At 35.8% G+C, this 21381-nt stretch overlaps 1 protein-coding gene across 1 annotated transcript in view; it reads right to left on the bottom strand.

The window, feature by feature from the left end:
* Positions 1 to 2896: 2896 nt before the first annotated feature.
* The window catches only part of LOC102695281 (A disintegrin and metalloproteinase with thrombospondin motifs 16), an 81566-nt gene continuing 63081 nt past the window's right edge, over positions 2897 to 21381 (bottom strand). Inside the window, exons 19-23 of the mRNA XM_006635930.3 lie at positions 9884 to 10088; positions 8120 to 8314; positions 5639 to 5863; positions 5064 to 5211; positions 2897 to 4844 (exon numbers count right to left, since the gene is read on the bottom strand). Of these exons, the coding sequence (XP_006635993.2) occupies positions 4729 to 4844; positions 5064 to 5211; positions 5639 to 5863; positions 8120 to 8314; positions 9884 to 10088 (889 nt within the window). The 3' untranslated portion in view covers positions 2897 to 4728. The remainder of the gene's footprint in view (positions 4845 to 5063; positions 5212 to 5638; positions 5864 to 8119; positions 8315 to 9883; positions 10089 to 21381) is intronic.

The following is a 21381-nucleotide window of genomic DNA, read 5'->3' as shown; positions in this document are numbered from 1 at the left end:
ACAAACAACACACACAATATTTTACATTGTCATGTCTTTATTGAACAAATAGTTTAAACAAGGTCATTGGTAGAAAAGGTATGTGAACCCTTATATTTAGTAACTAGTGGAACCTCCTTTATTGGCAATAAACTCAACCAAATGCTTTCTGTAGCTGCTGATCAGACCTGTGCTGTTGTTAAGAGGTATTTTGGCCACTTCCTGTATACAAAACTGAGTTCATGTATATTTTTGGGATGTCTTGCTTGAACGACCTGCTTCAGATCACATCACAGCATTTGACTAAACTGTATATACCTTATACCATTATTGGTTTATAATATACATGGTATTATAAACCAAGTATAATTTCACATGTTATATGTGTTGCTGAAAACTGTCTTGGATGAGCGGCAGTAATATTTTTAAGTTGGAGATAAACACAGATTAAGGTTTTGGTCAGCTGGGTCCTAGGTTTCTGGATCCTAAGGTCCTATTCCTAAAGTTGACAAACTCGTGTGATGGTCATTCCATGCAATTCAAGCACTTACGATATTGTTTTAAATGGCAGTGAGTTTCATAGTTTAAAAGCAAAGGATTTACAGCCATGGTGAAACTGCTTCTATTACAGGTATATGGAAATAACAGTTATATACATTAATAATTGCTACAACTGTTAAAACAGAAATACTTAAATGCATGTTTCTCAGTCTTTTACTTAAAGGTGTTATGAGGTACCGTAGGTGACCTCCTGTTACATTGCTTCTTGAAATGGAGCACCAGAGCCGCTGTATGCCTATAAGAGATCAAACACAGCTTAGGTTACCCAGTACTAAATGGCTGTAGAGCCATCCACTGGAGAGGATTAGGTAACCTCATAACACCTTTATGTACTGTATAAGATTTACGGAACACCTGCGTTAGGATTGTGGGAGTATGGAGCAAACTACTCAGTCATGTTGTTGATTTCTTTTAAGAAATAGCTGGATGAGGGCCTTGTATCCATTACGTACTATCAAACAGGCCAAAAGGACCAAGTGACTTCTTCCTGTTTCTAATCTTTTTAACAGTATATTCTTAAGTACTTTTGTCTTTTCAACTTCTTAGAAACCTATGACTAGAGTTGGCTGATACCACTGCTGGAATTTGATTTGCGAATTTATAATATGTATGCTGACCCTTAATAAAGGATTTTCTGCAGTGTTTTTTTTAAACACTCCAGTCAAAAAAAAAAACTTTTAAATCAACAAAAACAATAATCATGGGAACTTTTTCTGGGAAGAATAACCAATTGTTCACCAAAATATAGTTTAAAAATTAATAGTGAGTAATAAAAGGTCGAGAGAAAGAGTTCTCAGGCAACTCTTGAACCTTCCTGTGAAAATATAAATATCTTCCAAAACAGGAGGTCTTTTTTTATTGGAAGCCTATTTTCATTTCAATCACCCCTCCCTAGGGAGCAGCAGTGGTTTGGTACAAGGGTCTTGATTATTCATGTTTCAGTAGTGGCAATGAGAATGAACATAGTCCCTGCTGTACAGGTGGAGACTCCAGGTTATATATAACCAAAGGACAACCTGTAGGAAAGGTATCTATATTTTTGTTAATAATAGTGTTACTCCATAGTGTCCAGTAAAACCGACTAAATTGTACCTACTGTAAAATTTAAATCTTTAGAGGACAAGGTGTAGTTGGAACTATTGATAGATTCAACTTTTCAAGTTCTGGAAACTCTTCAACACATGATCAGTGCAATCCTTTCGGTGTGTGTGTACTGTGCAGCGTATTGTTCAAAAGTAAATGTGACTATTTAAAAAGTACATGCTTTACCATTCTGGTAAGGTTATCATGTGTACCGTTAATAGCAGATTTGCCTTTGTTCTTCAGAGTACATCCAATTTTACCTCTAAATCAGTGGAAATCTAGTTCACAAGTGTCACTTTAAAAAGACAAAAAAGTTATATATATGGTATATTATTAAAAGGAGTGAGAATGTCACTCAATTGCCTGAAAATCACTGATGGCAGTATCATCTTGAGAGCTGAATGTGGGGTAGAAATCATAAGAGCATACATCATGTCTGGAACTGCTGATATCAGCACTAGTTCAGCTCCGACTCATCTGGGGTAAGTGAGTCATTGATGTGGGAACAAATAATTATACAAGCAATTTTGACCTGCAAAGCCTCTACTGACCAGCCATAAATCAATTTAACAGTCTCTTTGGTCAGAAGTCTGTCTTTACCTTAACTGTCAGGACTTTCTGAGCCTAGTGTTCAGCACCAAAGTCAATGTTTATTTTAAAGTCTGTTTTTTTGCACAAGAACTTTTCCCCTTTTTGAGTGACAGTCTGGAAAACACTGGCAGGTCAGAAGTGTTAATTGTCTTAAAGAGCATCACTAATTGAAAGTGACCTCGAGGGAGCAAAGTAGCACTTCATAAACCCGAATGATCTAATGAAGGGTTTTAGATGCTGTTAAAACATTTATATAAGGGAAAATCTTGCCAAGAATAATAGTAATAACATTCTGTTTTTCTATGTTTTCACTGCTCTGTATGACAGCAAGACAAAAGTATTTAAAATAATGTGCCAGTTGAATTCTAAACAGTCAATTATGGGAACATCAGGAAAATTTACTGCACATATATTTGGAAAATCAGCAAAAGTATTGATTGAAAAATATGGCATGAAAAATGTGTCTCAAAAGAAAATGCAACAGATATATCATGACATTTTAGTGTAAACACTTATCAGACTTTCACCCTATGTGACCAATTGCAAATGTGGTGAAATTTGGTGTTTTACACTTAATGCACGCAATGTAATTAAACATATATATGAAAACCTCATAATATTTTTTAATTTAAAAATGTTTTTCCTCACATCTACATACAACCCAACAAATAGAATTTGTTTGTAAATTGTATGTGTTTTATTAAACCAAAAAAGAACATGTGGGATATTAAACGATAATCAAAGAAAATCATAAATATATATATATCCATGTTGAACTTTATCCAGTAGTCAGACACCATCTGGAAACAATAGTTTCTAAGGAGCTTATGAGTAAAACTTGTGAGTCAGCATTCACAGCACATTGGTATGATGACGTGGCTGCTATTTCCAATTCCTATAAGCCTAGGAAATTAAACTGAGATGGTGGTGGCTGAAAGAAATGTTTCTTGAAGTAAAAAAGGAAATGTACATTAGTTTAAATACACTTTTCATAGTGTCACAGGGTATCCAAAGAATGAAAATGTCCAAGGGGTCTCTCAGCAAAATTAGAGTAAACATGAGTGAATACTACTTTTTACATTACCACGTTAAGGTAAAATATACATTTTCATTTAATTTCCATTTTGCGGTATGCAGTGTTTAAACAAAATGAACATATTACAACTAATTTGGCGATTTCAATAAAAATTTATTATAAAATTTGAGAAAACATAAATATTTGAGAAATGTTTAATACCACAATGTCCCTTAAAAGACTAAAGCACCATCCATGAATCTTGAAAAAAATGTTTTAATGTGTTCAGTTTGTTTTACTACTTCTAGTGTGTCAGTGCTTTGACCACAAGAAGATATTTTTTACGAAGAATACTTCTAAGAATGTTATCATATATGGTAGGAGCTTGTGTATATGAATAGGTGAGCAACAAGTAAAAATAACAAAAAGCTTCTCTACTGTTATATTATGACTGCTCTGCATGTCACAATGAAACTTGGTGTACTGTACTATACATGAAGCAGTAGCATTGAGTAGACACAAACTTGTTTCCAAACTTTTAAGCTACTGAAGTAATGTTAATAAATAAAAGTACCTTTGATTTAGAACAATAACATGCTTTTCAGTGGTTCTTTGAAATTTGTGCGAAAGGCTGTATTTTTCACTCATTTAACTATTTGTAGTTATTTAAGATAATAGCACCTTAAAAAAGTATTCTCCAGGTCATGTTCAGAAACCCCCTGCAAACAAATAGTCTCTGCTAAGTAATGCTTGTTCTTTTCAGTGGTGAATGCTGTAGGATAGAAGAGAAAGAAATGCTTAAATTGGATTTTTTTTTTCTCTTTGTAGACAGAGATTTGTCATTTCCATTGTCTTTGAAAGCCGCTTCATGGTTCCTTTCACACAGCTGTGTACTTACTGGTCAGTGACCTCTTGGCTCTTTCTCCCACAGAAAAGTCCATATCAAACGTAACACTTAAAATAAACACAGTGTGAATACTTGATTTGTGTTCTTAAGGGAAAAAAACTTTTTTTCTATGGCTGCTTCAGAACACATGGGAACAAGATTCCCATAAGAGTGGAATTCAGGTTTCAATTTCAGTGGTGGGTAAAATCCATTATCCAGTGTTGGTTAGGTCAGTAAAAGCTACTACATCTTCTTGGAGAACTTAAAAGTTATTCTTTCAGAGTGCTGTAAGCAATGATGTTATTGATGTCATACCATTTTCCCATTGTGAAAAAAGTTTTCATGAGCCTTGGGCAGTGCCATTTTATTAAGACTTCTATTATCCTCCATGCCTATTTTCAGACCTCCTTTGTTGGCAGTACTTTAGAAGTTTAATAAGGCTCTCTTTTTCCAGGCATATCAAAATGTCTTTTTTGTTTCAGTCCATGCTCATGCTCTAGAAAATGTCATTTGATTCATTCCTTTGTTTGGTATAACCTACACCTACATGTACAGATGCCTTTTTGGTTAATCTGTCATTCCGGTTTCATAATTGTGCATTTTTTCCACAAATTCATAAATTTGAATGAGTGCAAGATTTGCAGCATTGTTTGCCATAGAACTTGCTGTTACATACTCCATGCTGGGGCACCATGTAACACCAACTGTAGTAATCCTTGCATGCCACATCTGAGAAAAAACAAGAGAAAGATATGCTTGTTTATTAAGTAAAATAAAGAAATAATTGTAATTGTGCAATGAAACATATTTGCTGGAGATGAAAAGTAAGTTATATTAAAAAAGAATCTTAAAAGAAAATAAATGTATATTCTCCATTTGAACATGAACTAGGAGAACAATAATAAAAAAAGGTTTTCACAAAATGAAGGGAAAAACACAAACACTTACCTTTCTTTTTAGGTTCAGGGCAAAAATTAGTGTTACAGGCCTGAATCATGATGGGTTTTAAATGAAGGGAACACCCAGAGGAAGGCTTTCCTTGTGCTAAGCATTGCACTACGCGTCCCTGAACCCCTCCTCCACACGTCACAGTGCACTGCAAATGAAGACATAACTTTACCAAATGTATTACATTGAGAGTCACATTTTAATAGCAGATACTGAAACTGACATCCGTCTAAAATGATGTAGACATACTCAAAGCATCAAATGATCTAGATCTAGCTGAAGCTGCATTTCATTGAAAATTATTTCCTGATGTGGATTCTCAAAAGTAACACACCTTTGCTTTCTGAGAAAGGCATACAAAGGGTTTAATTTTGTTTAAAGCTATCTGCACTGCAACACAGAAATGATTCGTTATAATTTCATGTAACTATAAATAACTATATAACATAAATAACTGCTTGATTCTCACTATAATTATACACACATAATCATTGCACCAATACTTGAATGAGTTTTGAAAGAGCCAAGTTTAAAAACACAAGTGGGTCCAATCTCACAACAATTGAAGCGTGTACCTGAGACCAGGGAGAGGAGTACCAGACAGCCCTGCCAGCAGTAGACTGAGTACGAGTGACAGTACTGGGGCAGGCAGCCAGAGTGCACTCCCTCTGCAACTCAACTGCAGGCTTGGGCAGGTGGTGACACTTCTTTGCCACCAGCTCTTTGTATTTTCCTGCAGTATCCTTCTCTGCACACTTTATAAATCGCCTCTGAATCCCTCCGCCACAAGTTACCGAACACTGGAGATGAATGGACAAAAATATGCTCTGCAGTTAAATGCAGAAGAAACACTTTTTATGTACACTACAATCAAATGCAGATATGGTTGATGGGACTTTTAGTTAAAGCCACATGTAGCCACATGATGTATTTCTTTAAACGTAAAACATTGTGTAAATATTTTTATATTTACAAAATATTGTAATAGTTACTGTATACAACACAGTAGCACTATTACTGCAGAAGGGTGTGTTACTATAAATGATCTTAATTCTGTTTCAGATTTGGTTAGAAATTCATAAACCCAGTCTTTTTTGAAAGTATGTTCACATAATGAAGTTAACATTTGTAATGAAAATATGATAAACTTTCTTTTACCTGTATAAAAATAATTTAAAAGTTCTGTGTAACAGTTTAAATTAAGTGTTTATCTGAGATGGATTTTTCAATCTGTATTCTTCTTAAAGATACAGTACATGTGAAATCTTTTAAATAGCATAATGTATGTAGAATTAATTTGTTGAAAAAAACACCACACTTTTCACTGTTCATTTCCATTGAAAATGAAAGATGTCCCATATGCATCATCAAACAGATACTGGTATCAGTATAGTAAAATGCCTAAAGGAATCTATGATGCATATGTTAGCTGTTATTCAAAGAATAATGTGCATATAGATAAGTACATGAACTTAAAACACATCAGGCGAGGAAATAAAAGAGATTCACAGAGCATTACTAATGAATAATTTAAGAGGGTTTTAAAGAATGCAAATGGATTATGGGATTTTTTTATGCCTAACCTAGCAGTTAATTAAATTTCTTCCATGCATAAGACACATGAAATATAGAGAGCAATCTATTAAGAAATGTTAAAGCTGCTGAGGAAATAACCAATGCATAATCAAGTTATGTAAATTAATAAAATGCCTTAAGGAATCCCCCACGCAAAGACAAGAAATCATTTAAATGAAAAAGATAATCCATCAGGAAAACAAATGACTATGCAGCCCATGCCACCTTCAATGCATTATTTGACAATTAAGAGAATTAAAAATGAATTTCCCACTTTTCAACAAGCTAAAAGCCTAGCTAATGAATAAAGACTGTGTGGCACAGTAATTCCTAAGCTATTATTTTTTTTCATAATTACATTAAAACAACATTACTGTTTCACAGTCATTTGCATTCGGGCAAAATTAAGCACCTCAACATTTGTTAAAAATTTGGACGTTACACAAAACAAGAAAAAAGGAGAAATGTAGTAGGGATCTGTACTAGGACCATTGCTACCCTTAATTGACAGTGATCTAGATTTTGGTATGTTAATTAACTAGGTAAGTCTTTAGGTCATACTACCTTATCAGGATTGGCAAGTACTGCAGAAACAGCAAATTAAATTAAGAAAGATTTACATAAAATTACAGCCCGGGCAAACACTTGGTAGATGATGTTTAATGTAGACTAGTGCACAATATTACATGTAGGTAGCAAAAACGAAGTATGAATGGGAAACAAAATGGGAAACACTGAGATAGAGCAGGCTACGTATAAAAATTAAATTCTTATTTTTCCATGTTGTCAAATCATATATCTTCTTGACGATGTGGGTAACATCCAATGGTGCGTATGAAGGAAATTGCACAGAGCTTATTCTGTTTCTTGAATTAGATGTTGATATTCAAAGGATCACAGAAACTTGTTCTGCATTTCAAAGCATGAGAAATGTTCCCAGCTGATACCTTTATATCCTTTGCATTGTTCCGAAAATCCAATGCAGTGCATTTATGTGTATTTTACAAGACCATTTGGTAGGAACACGCTCATGGTATGTGTAGATGATTGCTTAATGATTGGATGATAATGGGCCACAATTCATATTTTATTTGTGAATTCACCTTTCAGGACTTTCCTGCAGTTGAACAGCTTACAGTTTGTTGCATCAACACGTTACCACCCTTCTGCTAATTGGTTAATAGAAAAGGTTTGAAACTTGACAATGACAATTAAACAAATTTTAATGCAAGTCCACAGCCTACTCTTATCCCTGCATCACCCCTGGGTGCCATCATTCCCAGTGTGAAAGTAGACCACCTTATTTGAATGTGTAGTTACAGCAAACCACTTTGTTGGTCCCCATTACTTGTCTTTTTGAAAATCAATCTTTAACTCTTCTTGCTATACCCCATAATGAATTTAACATCTCTTCATTATTAGCATTAAATATAAGTTATGTACTGTACATGTTGCATAATTTTTATTTCTGTTTTACATACCTCCTGCCATGTGGAGACAAACCATTGAGAATTACGGTGTTTCTGGCAGCGTTTAAGAAAACAGGTTTCTTGAGTCTTGGGTTTGGGAACAGCCATGCAAGAGCCGCCTGGAAGGATCTGAGACCTTGTGGTTGGGTTAGTGCTCTTACACACCACTGTCCTCTTCTTTGTTCCTTTTCCACATTTGCGTGAACACTGAAAAATGGCAATTATCACCTTACTACTGATTTAATAACACAGTTTAGATTGCCTGCTTTTTTTAGAAAATTAAATGGGACATATGCATAGTCTTAATGATGTAAATTATAAATAAAAAAATAAAGCCGTCTTTGAAAACTGAACTGTAGACTAATGGTATTATACTCTAAAATGGAAAATACGAAACGTGAAAATGTAACCTGACAAAATATTAATATTTACAGTTTTCTGGTATCCCCTTAGTTTTTTTAATGGAATTTCACTGTTGAAATAAATGTCTATTTTTAGATTAGTGTAGCCATAATGTAGCTAACACATTTTCAGCACTAGATTAAATTAACATCTGTAATAAACTACCACTTTTTGACCTCAGATTCTGCTTTGAATTTTTTAGAGTGAACCTCCTTAAAGTGTCCCTTAGGGATAATTAAGTCTTCTGTCCAAACAGTGGAAATACTAGTGAACCTATTATTCATCGTAACACCTTCGTTCAAGTTAAAAGAACCGCAGCAAGGCTACTTCACTTTATTGTGTGTGAAAGTGCTATTGTACACTGGCAACAGGGACCTTTTAGGGAAAGCTGGAAAATGTTATAGCTCTGCATGAGGTTAATGGTTACATCATACCACTTCATATTCATTTATGTACAACTAAAGGTAATAGAGTTGAACATTTTTAGTTTCTTATACATTCCCCTCCAATTCCATGTATGTCTAAAAATAAAAGAAATCATGTAAATAACCTTGCTCTAGTTTTCTGCAGACACCTTTGGTAGAAAATTCCCAACATTATACTTCACAATGTTAAATCCAGATGACTAATGTACATTGAGCTAAAAGCAGTTTGACATTTAAAACTTAAAGCTAATATTTTTAGAGATTATTTTCTTGAACTTCATTGCGAAGAAAGAAAATCTGTTTAATAAATGGAACTGTTCATAGAAAATGTTTCCAAAACTGAACTAAAGAAATTAGGTATTTTTAATGCATATTTGTAAGAAACAAAATCTAAAATTCTGTTATCTCTATATTTATATTGACCTAATTTTGGTAATCAGTTTTACATTTGCTGCATTTCCAAAACAGGCACAGCTTTTGTTTAGAAATACCACTTATACTGTATACTGTCGGGTTCACAGTTTACTTTTGAAGATAGCCTTTAAATCTGTGTGAAGGATTTAACTTATTTCTATGTAATTACATAGAAATGGTACAGTATGCATTTTCCAAGACTTTGTATAGTCTTCTCCAGTTCTGTGATACAGCCAAACTACCAATTCCTTTATAGAACAAAAATGGACACAAACATGTTGTATTTGCTTTTAAAAATGTGACCCTTTTTTTCCCAAATCATTTTGTCTTTCCCTCAGTTTGCCTTGTATTCTTTGAGTTAGTATTTGTATTCCAACAATCACTGTTTTATACCAAACAAAAAAACAAACCTTTCAAATAGCCCTTTCCTGTGGAGCCTCCTAAGCCCACCTACAGTACATCCCTCACCCTTCATTAACTGTCATTTTCAGCCTGTGATGAGAAATGACACCAAAACATAAAATGACATGTTTACCTCAGACCATGGACCTGTGCTCCAGGCAGGAGGACAAGCGTGGATATTACAGGTTTGTCTGCGTACTGGAACTGGAAGGGGACACTTGGAATCCGCTACAGCCTCCATCTGCTTGCTAGTAATCCTCTGTAAGCAGCGCACCTGACGAATTTGCTCACCAATTCCACAGCTGCGATTGCAAGCACCCCATTCTCCAACACTCCAGCTGTGGGAAGAGGTAAAAGAAACTCATTTAAGCATTACAAATCCGAAAAGAAAACACGTTTTCCATTAGACAGACCAAATCTGTTGGATTTTTTCATGACGGAACTATTGATGCATATTTCATAGATTTTAAAGTGGTCACATAAAAAAAATAAACTAGTAATGACAATAAAAAGTAAATCTTGCAAAGAAAATTTACTAAGGAATTATTCCTATTTTACTCAGAGCATAGCAATATTTTTAAAATTTAAAATGGACAATTCTTTTCATTGTTGTAACATCACATTTGCGATTTTCATTAGCAGCTCAAGTTCTATGAAATACGAGAAAGATAGCTTGCAGACATGCACCTTCAATACACCAGCCAGCCATAGTCATTAGGCATTTCACATGCTGAAGGCTCCAGTGCTATAAAAATGTACTGGCATTAAATGAGAGTGTGGAGTAGTGGTTGGGACTCTTGACTCCTGACTGATGATCTGTCAATGTACAGTATGCTTTTATGTCTGATGTGCTGTTATTACACTTGATCAAGGAATTTGTCTTTAATTGTTCCCTACTGTATAAGTGGACACGCTCCAGGTCATCATCGTTAAATAATCTCATAAAACACATTAGATAAGATGAACTTTATTGTCCACTAAAAGTGGAAGTTTGTCTTAGGTTTGCCCTATTACTAACAATACAATTAATTGAAATACACAACATTCAATTCATCAACCAACTTTAAAGACAGACACATCAGACATAAAAGCAGACATTCAAACTGATCATAATACAAATACAGGGTACAAACAAAATATCATTAACAACTTGTGTTTAGTACTTGTATGGAGTATAGGATAAAGAACCTTTTCTACACATTTCTAACATCTCTTGGGACCCTGAAATATTGGCTAGATTTCATTTAAATTATTTGCTTTTAAAAGGCAAATTAAATACTGGGAATAGAAATTGCAAAACAAAGATATGTGTAGTTACAGTAGAAGTGTACTGCTGAATTTCTATTTAGAAGACAAATCTGATAAATTATTTTCTTAAATAATTATCCTTATTTTATTTAAATCATTTACCAAATGTCTGACTGAAAAAGGAACTTTAAATAGATAAAAAGAGGGTTAACAAAACAGAAACTGGGATGGTGGTCAGTTTTAGTCCAGCAAAGATATTTCCCTATGTTATCTACCTAAAACAACCAAGTTAAACCAAGTTAAAAAAAAATCACCAGAATAATATAAACCATGTGAAAAGCCTAAAGCAAACCTTAGAAATAGCACTGGTATGAAATTTAATTAAATACTACTTATCCGTTTGATTAAAAAAAAAAACTTCTTCAGTAAATGTTGATATATTTACTGAATATTTTTTCAACTGCTAGGTCTTTAGCATTTCATTCTAAAAATATGAAGTTATCCAAGCTTTGCAATGTATCCAAGGTTTCAATGTCTCTGACTAAAAATGTGAGTTTTTTGTGCCTTTTGTTCTTGAACATATAGAATACAACACTATAAAATAGAACTATGACAATGTATGATCGTCTCATTTTGTCTTGTAACCTGTGAAAATATGTATTGGGTTAACAAGTTAATTTCTTTGTACTCTATAACACACAACTGCACTTTTTGTGCAAGACAACATGCTTTCCCACCTGACACTAACATTCAGCAATACTACTGTGTTACAATAAGATGCTGAAATACATTCCAAATAGCTGCTACATACAGTGGTGTGAAAAAGTGCCCCCTTCCTGATTTCTTATTTTTTTGCATGTTTGTCACACTGAAATGTTTCAGATCATCAATCAATCTGAAATATTAGACAAAGATAACACAAGTAAACACAAAATGCAGTTTTTAAATGAAGGTTTTTATTATTAAGGGAAAAAAAAAATCCAAACCTACATGGCCCTGTGTGAAAAAGTGATTGCCCCCTAAACCTAATAACTGGTTGGGCCACCCTTAACAGCAACAACTGCAATCAAGCGTTTGCGATAACTGGCAATGAGTCTTTTACAGCGCTGTGGAGGAATTTTGGCCCACTCATCTTTGCAGAATTGTTGTAATTTAGCCACATTGGAGGGTTTTCGAGCCTTAACCACTTTTTTAAGGTCATGCCACAACATCTCAATCGGATTCAGGTCAGGACTTTGACTTGGCCACTCCAAAGTCTTCATTTTGTTTTTCTTAAGCCATTCAGAGTTGGACTTGCTGGTGTGTTTTCGATCATTGTCCTGCTGCAGAACCCAAGTGCGCTTCAGCTTGAGGTCACGAACAGATGGCCGGACATTCTCCTTCAGGATTTTTTGACATCAGAATTCATGGTTCCATTTACCACAGCAAGTCTTCCAGGTCCTGAAGCAGCAAAACAGCCCCAGACCATCACACTACCACCACCATATTTAACTGTTGGTATGATGTTCCTTTTCTGAAATGCTGTGTTACTTTTACGTCAGATGTAATGGGACACACACCTTCCAAATAGTTCAACTTTTGTCTTGTTAGTCCACAGAGTATTTTCCTAAAAGTCTTGGGGATCATCAAGATGTTTTCTGGCAAAACTGAGACGAGCCTTTATGTTCTTTTTGCTCAGCAGTGGTTTTCGTCTTGGAACTCTGCCATGCAGGCCATTTTTGCCCAGTCTCTTTCTTATGGTGGAGTCATGAACACTGACCTTAACTAAGGCAAGTGAAGCCTGCAGTTCTTTGGATGTTGTCGTGGGTTTTTTTCTGACCTCTTGAATGAGTCGTCGCTGCGCTCTTGGGGTAATTTTGGTCGGCCGGCCACTCCTGGGAAGGTTCACCACTGTTCCATGTTTTCGCCATTTGTGGATAATGGCTCTCACTGTGGTTCGCTGGAGTCCCAAAGCTTTAGAAATGGCTTTATAACATTTTCCAGACTGATAAATCTCAATTACTCTGTTTCTTATTTGTTCCTGAATTTCTTTGGATCACAGCATGATGTCTAGCTTTTGAGGATCTTTTGGTCTACTTCACTTTGTCAGGCAGGTCCTATTTAAGTGATTTCTTGATTGAGAACAGGTGTGGCAGTAATCAGGCTTGGGTGTGGCTAGGGAAATTGAACTCCGCTTTCCAAAGATGTGATAAACCACAGCTGATTTATGTTTTAACAGGGGGGGCAATCACTTTTTCACACAGGGCCATGTAGGTTTGGATTTTTTTTTCCCTTTATAATAAAAACCTTCATTTAAAAACTGCATTTTGTGTTTACTTGTGTTATCTTTGTCTAATATTTCAATTGGTTTGATGATCTGAAACATTTCAGTGTGACAAACATGCAAAAAAATAAGAAATCAGGAAGGGGGCAAACAGTTTTTCACACCACTGTATACTACTTGAATATCAACATAATGTATGTGCAACTCTACTTAATATGGAATTTAGTTTAGAAGGGGAGCACATTGGCACAGTGATTAGCACTGCTGGGGCCCTGGGTTCAATCCTGGACATGGGGTGCTGTCTTTGTGGAGTTTGTATGTTCTCTCTCTGTTTATGTGGGTTACCTCCCACGGTCCAAAAACGTACAGGTAGGTTCATTGGGTTCTGGGAAAATTGGCTATAGTTGTGAGTGTGTGTGTCTGGCCTGCTATGGACTGGTGTCCCATCCGGGGTTTACCCTACCTTGCCTTGTAACCCTGAATTAACTTTAGAAGCAGTTATACAATGGAATTATGGATTTAGTTTAGAAATCCATATTCAGTTACATTTATTAGAGCTGTAAAATGCCAAATTCAGGGGATGGATGTGCATTGGATGAAAATAATCCAAGAAAAATGCCTTTACCCGTTTGTGGCTGAATCATTTCACCCAGTGTGTGCATTATGTTTGAAACATTACAGTGCTTAATTGAACACTTTTTTGTGTATCTAGATAAACTCAACCAATATATTCCTACTCTTTAACGTGAAAGTAACAGGATGAAAGTAAAGACATGTACAGTATGGACAGTAGTAGGTCAAAACAAACATGAGGCACTGCATGTGTCTTTCCAGAGCCACATTCACCTAAATCAGTACTATAATAGTACACTGGCACTAATAAATAGTAAGTAAGCATATCTGTTACCTAACCATTATTTAATCATGTCACTGTCTTCCAGGATAGGAAATACATGATGTATTATTAGAAAACTTGTAAACAGACTAACTAAAGGGATGCTGACCTAATGATCACGTTTCTTTGCTGTCTGATGAATGCTTTTAGTACAGACTTCTGGCCCCGGGTTCCTGATACTGTTGGCAATCAACAGGCATGGAGGCTGACTCCAGGTCTAGCGCTGGAGATCAGAGCTTGAGCAGGTTGATGACAGCTAGCTGGCCTGTGCTACTGAAAATAGTTCAAATAAAGGATCCTCATACTGTAAATCCAACCTTCCCCTGTTTCTTCTCCCACTCTGACAACCAAAGCATGCCTATCAGCACTTTTACAGAACATAAACTTCACAGTTATTTACAGTAGGGCATCAATCGTCTGTAACGCTAAAACTAGAAAAAATATGTTCGGTCTGTTCTCAAGGCTCTTCATTGGTCTAAATGCAGAGTTGGTGGTATTTCATGTAGTCTCATTCCCCTCTTTAATTTCTTTTTGCAAGGTATTCGTTTTTTTATTTAGCAGAATAGGACATACATTAAGCATCACTGTTGTAATCTGGCTGCTACTCATCACAGCACAACAGTTTATAATTGTTGGCAAGGGAATTTTGTACAATATAGACAAGAGTCACAGAAATAGGCATTTTGAATAAGTTAATTTGCTAGAAATTCTAATTATTACTTGCTAGGTTTAATAACAGTTCAATAATGGTGTACTGTATGTCCATTATACAAAGATGGAACACAATGACCTGTGAAAAAGACTAAGGTCTTTATGTTGACAATTTCAATGCATGTATACAATTGTACAATGCACTAGTAAGGCATCATTAATTTGAAAGAATTCTAATTTGACTCATGAATTAGCTAAAAAGGCCATTTTGCTCACACACTCGAGAGCTCTCCTTGTGAAAACTTTCACACATCAACTGTTCAGCAGTTGATCCTGAAAATGGACTTTGTTTTTGGGAACAGAAAAAGACAATGAATACTCACACAGTCCATACAGTTTGGAATGCAAGTTTACTAAGCTGCAAGACCACACCCATCAACACAACACTCACACCGGGTGTCTACTAGAGAGACCCGAGGAAGATGGTGGAGTGGGATCTTTGAGAAAAACAATGCTTGTGTGGTCTTCAGCTTTGATGGAACAGTAGTGGTCATTGGGGACTTCACACAGTGTCTATGACTTCTCTGGAATTGCTGACAAACCTGAAGTGTTTATTTTCACTTTTCTCTGATACACTGACAAACAACCGCTTTAGAAAGAAAGGGTGAGGGTTATGTGCTGCAGTTTTACCCAGATTACATCCCAGTGATTTCCCGAATGAGACGTATTTTTATGACCGAGGAAATTATGGAGAGAGGCTGGCATATTTGTTGCACCCCATGGTTCTTGGTCCTTCCTGGGGAGTAGTGTTTGCTGTTTACCTCAGTGAAGAAAAACGGGAAGTTCATTATATTGATTAAAAACATTAATGTTCTCCACTGCATTTCCTTGTTTTAACTGTGTTTATAAGCAAGATCACACATACTGTATTTTTTTTCTTTTTTGCAGCATTTCCCTATTATGAATAACTTTCAGAATGGTGTCAACTCAGAGGTTTTGTAGAATGGTAGTTATCATTGTGAAGTAAGATCTTACCTATTTTAATACTCTTCAAAATGTGTTATTCCTAACAAAGTGACACTTGACTCTCTTGTATATCTTCTTAAATTGTTTAGAAATGCAGTTTTAACATGCCATGCTTTTGATTTTGTTTTTTTCTGATGGCTATTGACTAAGGCAAAAAGCAGTTCAATTCTAATTGTTTACTTGGCTAGGGTGTCAGTACAGGTGCTCCACTGACAACTCGGACAAGTATTGTCGTTCAATTGCCAGATTGTTAAAGAGTTTCAAATTTCAGAAAGAGGTGCGGGGCCACTATAGATGGTACTTCATTGTATTATACAACTTGTTATTGCAGTAGCAGGAATAGCTGGAGGAGCAGAATACTTATTATGTTACTGACACAACAAAAAACATGTATGCATGTTTACATTCTTAATTAAATCCTGCACTGTTTGGAAACATACTTAACAACAGTATTTAGCTGAGTACATTTTTGAGTTTTGAAACTGGTTGTGTGGTACCCCAATACCTTCTGCTACCCACCATGCATGTGAAAGTCCAAGGTTAAGGATGTCATTTCTGAATCTGTTATAGTGTCACTCCATTTTCATTTAGCAGCTGCTACAGTATGTATTCTTTATTCACTCAAGACATTATTTATTCCCTTTTGACACTCAGTTTGGTTTCTGATATCCATGACTAATATTTCTATTTTGTCCTGGAATGCATGCATGCATGCAGAATTCACATACCTAGTGTGCTAGCTGTTTAGATTTCCTAAGAAAAAAATAGATGTTGCCATGATACCAGAGTCTCAACCTTAACAACATATATTTGTTGATTTGCTCGTAAGTATTACTACAGTTTGCAGTAGCCTTTCCTTCTGCAAAGAACAAAATAAAAGAGGCTTTAATTGTATACAAAAGGGAGTTCCAAATTTGTATACTCAGGTAAGGTAGGTAACAAACTAGGGAGACTATCATATTTAAAAACAAATATTTATTTAATTTCTTTACCAAATTGGCGGTGAAACTCAGTGAGATCACCCTGATGTGTTTCTGGGTGAGGACATGAAGACTCTCATAATACAAACTTGACAAATTGAAATCAAAGGAGAGGAAAGACCAATCTCTGTCCAGTGGGAAACTGTATACTTTATGTGGTATGATAGTTCAATAGCACGTTTTTACTTACCTGACCAACTAACATTTTTTGGGTAGGCATAAACCATAATAAATGGAGCCATGGTAGCACAGAAGGCAAGGGTGTCTAGCTCCTGACCCGAAGGTCTTGGATTCAATCCCAGGCAGGGGCAAACGATGTAGTTTGCTTTAATTCCTTCCAGATGGCTCCCAGGTCCACTCAGCCTGCTTTCCAAATGAGTACCAGGGATTAATCCTTCCGGGGGTAACAGGCTGGCTGGAGTGTGATGCTGACCACATCACCTCCACTTCCAGTGTCGGATGGTCAAGAAAAATGGTGGCTCTCGCCCCCCATTTCCCATGGGCCTTTTTGGCCTGAAAAGGGACCTACCTACCAACAGTATAAACCATAATGCAATTTTGTATATTTTGTCTCCTTGTCCTCTTTTATGGAAGACAATACTGTGTGGCTTTCAGTGTCTGCAGATACAGTACTGTATGTACTGACATACTGACGTACTGTATCTTCATGCCACCTTCTGATGTTTTAGTACAACAGAATCACAAACTTAAATGTTGTGAAAAAAACTTTCAGGCTAAATTGGAGAGGTTTCGGAGTTTAACCATGAGTTAAACAATCAACCTCACATTTCCAAGGGATTCAGTCAAGAGTTCACAGTATTTGCCTCATAGTCTTATTGTGTAACAAATGAATGAACCTAATCTTAAGAAAATGACTGAATCAGAAATCATGTTGGCTTTTTCAGTACAAGCTCAACAAGACTGTTTTTCTAAGGCTAATTCTTTACGTCAGAATTTATAGCTTAATAGCAGCTCACATAACCCCGAGCCTCTTTAACAACGTTGCTAAACATCTTGCCGATGTTCTTTCTATAAAAACAGCACAGGATTTAATGTCGTATTCTGTGCAGATAAATTCCAAATTTCCCTTTTTATTCTACATTGTACAGTTCAGATATCTAAACTAATAGAAAAGATTGTGTGAGGTTTTTCCAATACCTTCAGTTACATTGTCTTTCTCCTGCCGAGACCACTGTGCTAGACGCAAGTATGTGCCAAGAAAAAGCTTGGTTCACATTCTTGCATATTTTAGACCTAAAATGTAATTAGATCATCAGGAAAGTCTTCGTAAAAGATGGAGATAATATGATTAATAAAGGAAAATTTAATAACCTCATAACACATGAAATATGTTTGAATTCCTGCAACTGATTATTGGTGACATTTCAGTGTATAAACAACTCATTTCGGGTCCTGCCACACCATTTCAATAGGGTTTAGATCCGGACTTTGACTTGGCCAATCCAAAATGTGAAAATTAATTTTCTTCAGCTATTCTGTTGTAGAACTGTTTGCCTCATGACCTACCTGTGGCTCAGCTTAAGCTGACAAATGAATTTTCTGACATTCTCCTTCAGTATTTGCTCATACAATACCATATTCAGAGGTTCTAAGAATTATTATTATTATGATTACTGTTATTACAAGAATGAAGCAGCAGTGCTGGCAGGTGTACAGCAAGTGGTTGAAACCACTGAGAGAAGCAGCAGTAACGTTAGGCCTATTGCAGCCATAGAGGGAGAATAAAAAACATCATCGCCATACTGCTTCACTGTTCCTATTGAGTATAATGCTGCGGCAGAAGCATTGTCTGAACCTACCAGCAACAAAACTGTTACTACAGAGAAAGCAACTCCTGTGACGCAAACAATCTTTTTAGATGGCCTTGTACCTCCAGATGTGGGTGGCACTGCTGCAACAGTGAGCATATCTGAATCTACTCAATCACATGTTCAGGTATTCTCAGGCAACCTGGCACTTTGGCTTCAAGACATAGGCAACGCAGATCGTGACATTGTAAGACGAGGGCCAGTCCAGATAACAGACATGGGTTTCCCTCAAAATAATGATCCTACCACTACTGAGAGTGTCTACTGAGATTCACCAGAGACCATTATAAAATGACAATCAAAAAGGGCGAGAAAATCACTTGGACATGGATAGTTTATTCTTAATCTACTGATTAAGTATGTTTTTGCTGTAGAGATTTTGGGTAAGAGAGAACAGTTTGTCCAGGGAAGACTTTTGTATGCGGAGACACCTTTATCATCTCTTAAATGACCACAAAGGTTACAGAGTACACATAACAAACATGGATAGCTGACACCAGCTACAGGTTAGATTGATTACCTAACTACAGGCACAGCAATTGATAATATAAGGCTAGGAAATGTTATCACTTGAACAAAGATACTGGAAGTCTGTTTTGTTGCTAATGCAAGTCATTTGGTTGAATGCAATCAAGCCTCCTCTCTTCTCTGGGCATTCAGAAAAACTCAAAGAATTGCATAGTGAAAACTTCCTTGAGCATGTCAAACTTATAACCAAGTTTGATCCGGTCATGAGTGAGCTTATTTGGGGGAAAAATATCTAAAATCATTGTGTATATACCACTAAAATAAAATAGAGGGAATGTGCTGAACCTTTATGCCAACTTGACTATTGCCCTGTGACTCCTCCTCCCCATCTCTATTGCCTCAGTTGAAAGAGTGTTTCCCACTTAAAGCCCATAAAAATTCTTTTTAGATCAATAATGTCACAGAGGCATTGACAGGACTGGTGCAGACTTCCACTGAGAACCAAGTCTACCAATCTTTGGACATGGATAATATCATATCAACATTTTCTGTAGCTAAGGGCAGGAGGGTTTGACTTAGTACTTCTTCCCATATGGATCAGAAGTTCCAAACCAACAACCTAGTATGGTGACCAGTATGAAGATGCTGTCCTTCAGATGACAGGTTAAACAAAGGACCTGACTACTCACTCATTATGGATCCTATGGCACAGATTCTGGTATGTAATGGCTGCCGCATATCACCCAGCTCAGAGCTGCCCTTTGGTGATGAATAACAGTGGTACAGCGTATAAATTCAAGGAATTCATTATTTGGTAAATGGATTTGAATGTTACAAATTGAAACAGTGTTTGGAATCAAATACATTAAGCTTTGAAAAATCCAAATAATCAAATGTCTTACAGTATATTTTCTTCACAGTGTACTTGATCACTCATATGACCTTCATATGATTGTCCCTAATCTGTGTATGCTCTGTTCATGGGGCAATATATGCACCTTTTTGAATATTTTGGTAGAGTCCATATATAATTATGTTTTAAAAACAGGTTTCCTCTTATTAGCCCACTATTTTTATTTTTATTCAGTACTCTCACCTAGTATCCTTTGTTAAATTATAAGTCCAGTCTTGATGTCTTGCAGCAGGAGAAATGTATCTGGTTGGCTGGCTGGTTGGCTCCCTATAGCAAAATAAATGGTGGCAGTGTGCTAGGAGACTCTTAATTACCTCCCTTTGTTTCACAGGACTCTGTCCTATCTAGAGCTTATGTAGAGTATAAGGATCTCCAATCCTTTTTGTTGCTTACTTCTATGTCTAACTTCAGTTTAGGAACCCTTTGGTAGGAATTCATAGACAGGAAATAATGCAGTGAGGAGTAAGTGAAGGGTTTAGAGAGATGTGGATTTTTTGTGTTTATTTAAAATTTAAAATTAGCAAAAAAAAAAAGGTTCACAAAAAAGCATAACCAGCAACCCAGCCAAGCTGTTAAAGCTAATATCTTGGCCTCTTCCAAGAAACTGCTGGATGAAATTCTTGAATCAATTAGCCACTACCTAAATGGGCTAGTAAGCTAAATGGGACAAATGGGCTCTTCTCATTTGTCATTTAGAATAATTCCTATGTTCTTATTGAGTACAGTTTAACTAACCAGTATTTATTGATGACAAATTCTTGCTGTTATGTGTATCACTATGTAATCATTTATAGTACAGCCATTAAAAATATTTAATTCCAATGATTACCCTAAATGAAGAACAGGGTTTTCTTCAAAGACAACATATTTGTTCACCCATTATTATTACTGGTGTCTGTATTAATATTAAATAATGTAGATAGTGAGCTATAAAATATTTTGAATGCCAGTTTTAGCATTGAAGGTTAGCTTTATGGGTTAGTAATCATAGTTAAATAATGAACAAGCCTCTAAATCATAAGCAGATCTTTTCCAGTCTACTTAACGATGAACAATCACTATATCATTGCCTCTTTGAGTTAGAAGACGGTCAAAAAATGTACCCATTTCCCAGGGAACGCAGAGAAAAATATTTAGGCTCACCATATCTAAGATTTACTGCAATAAATGAAAAAGCTCTGGATATGAAATATGGACATAGATGCTAGAAAAAGTATATTTAATAGGAAAATCAATCTTTTTGCTGCTGCTGGCCCATTATTTATTTGTTCCACAAACTTTCCCAAATGTTATAGTACTTTCCATATGTGTTTAATCAGTGTAGGATTGTAGCACATGCAAAAATTGTGTCTATGACT

This window comes from Lepisosteus oculatus, chromosome 10 (assembly GCF_040954835.1).
Source record: "Lepisosteus oculatus isolate fLepOcu1 chromosome 10, fLepOcu1.hap2, whole genome shotgun sequence".
Classification (NCBI taxonomy): Eukaryota; Metazoa; Chordata; class Actinopteri; order Semionotiformes; family Lepisosteidae; genus Lepisosteus; species Lepisosteus oculatus.
This window is presented reverse-complemented; position numbering and strand designations above follow the sequence as displayed.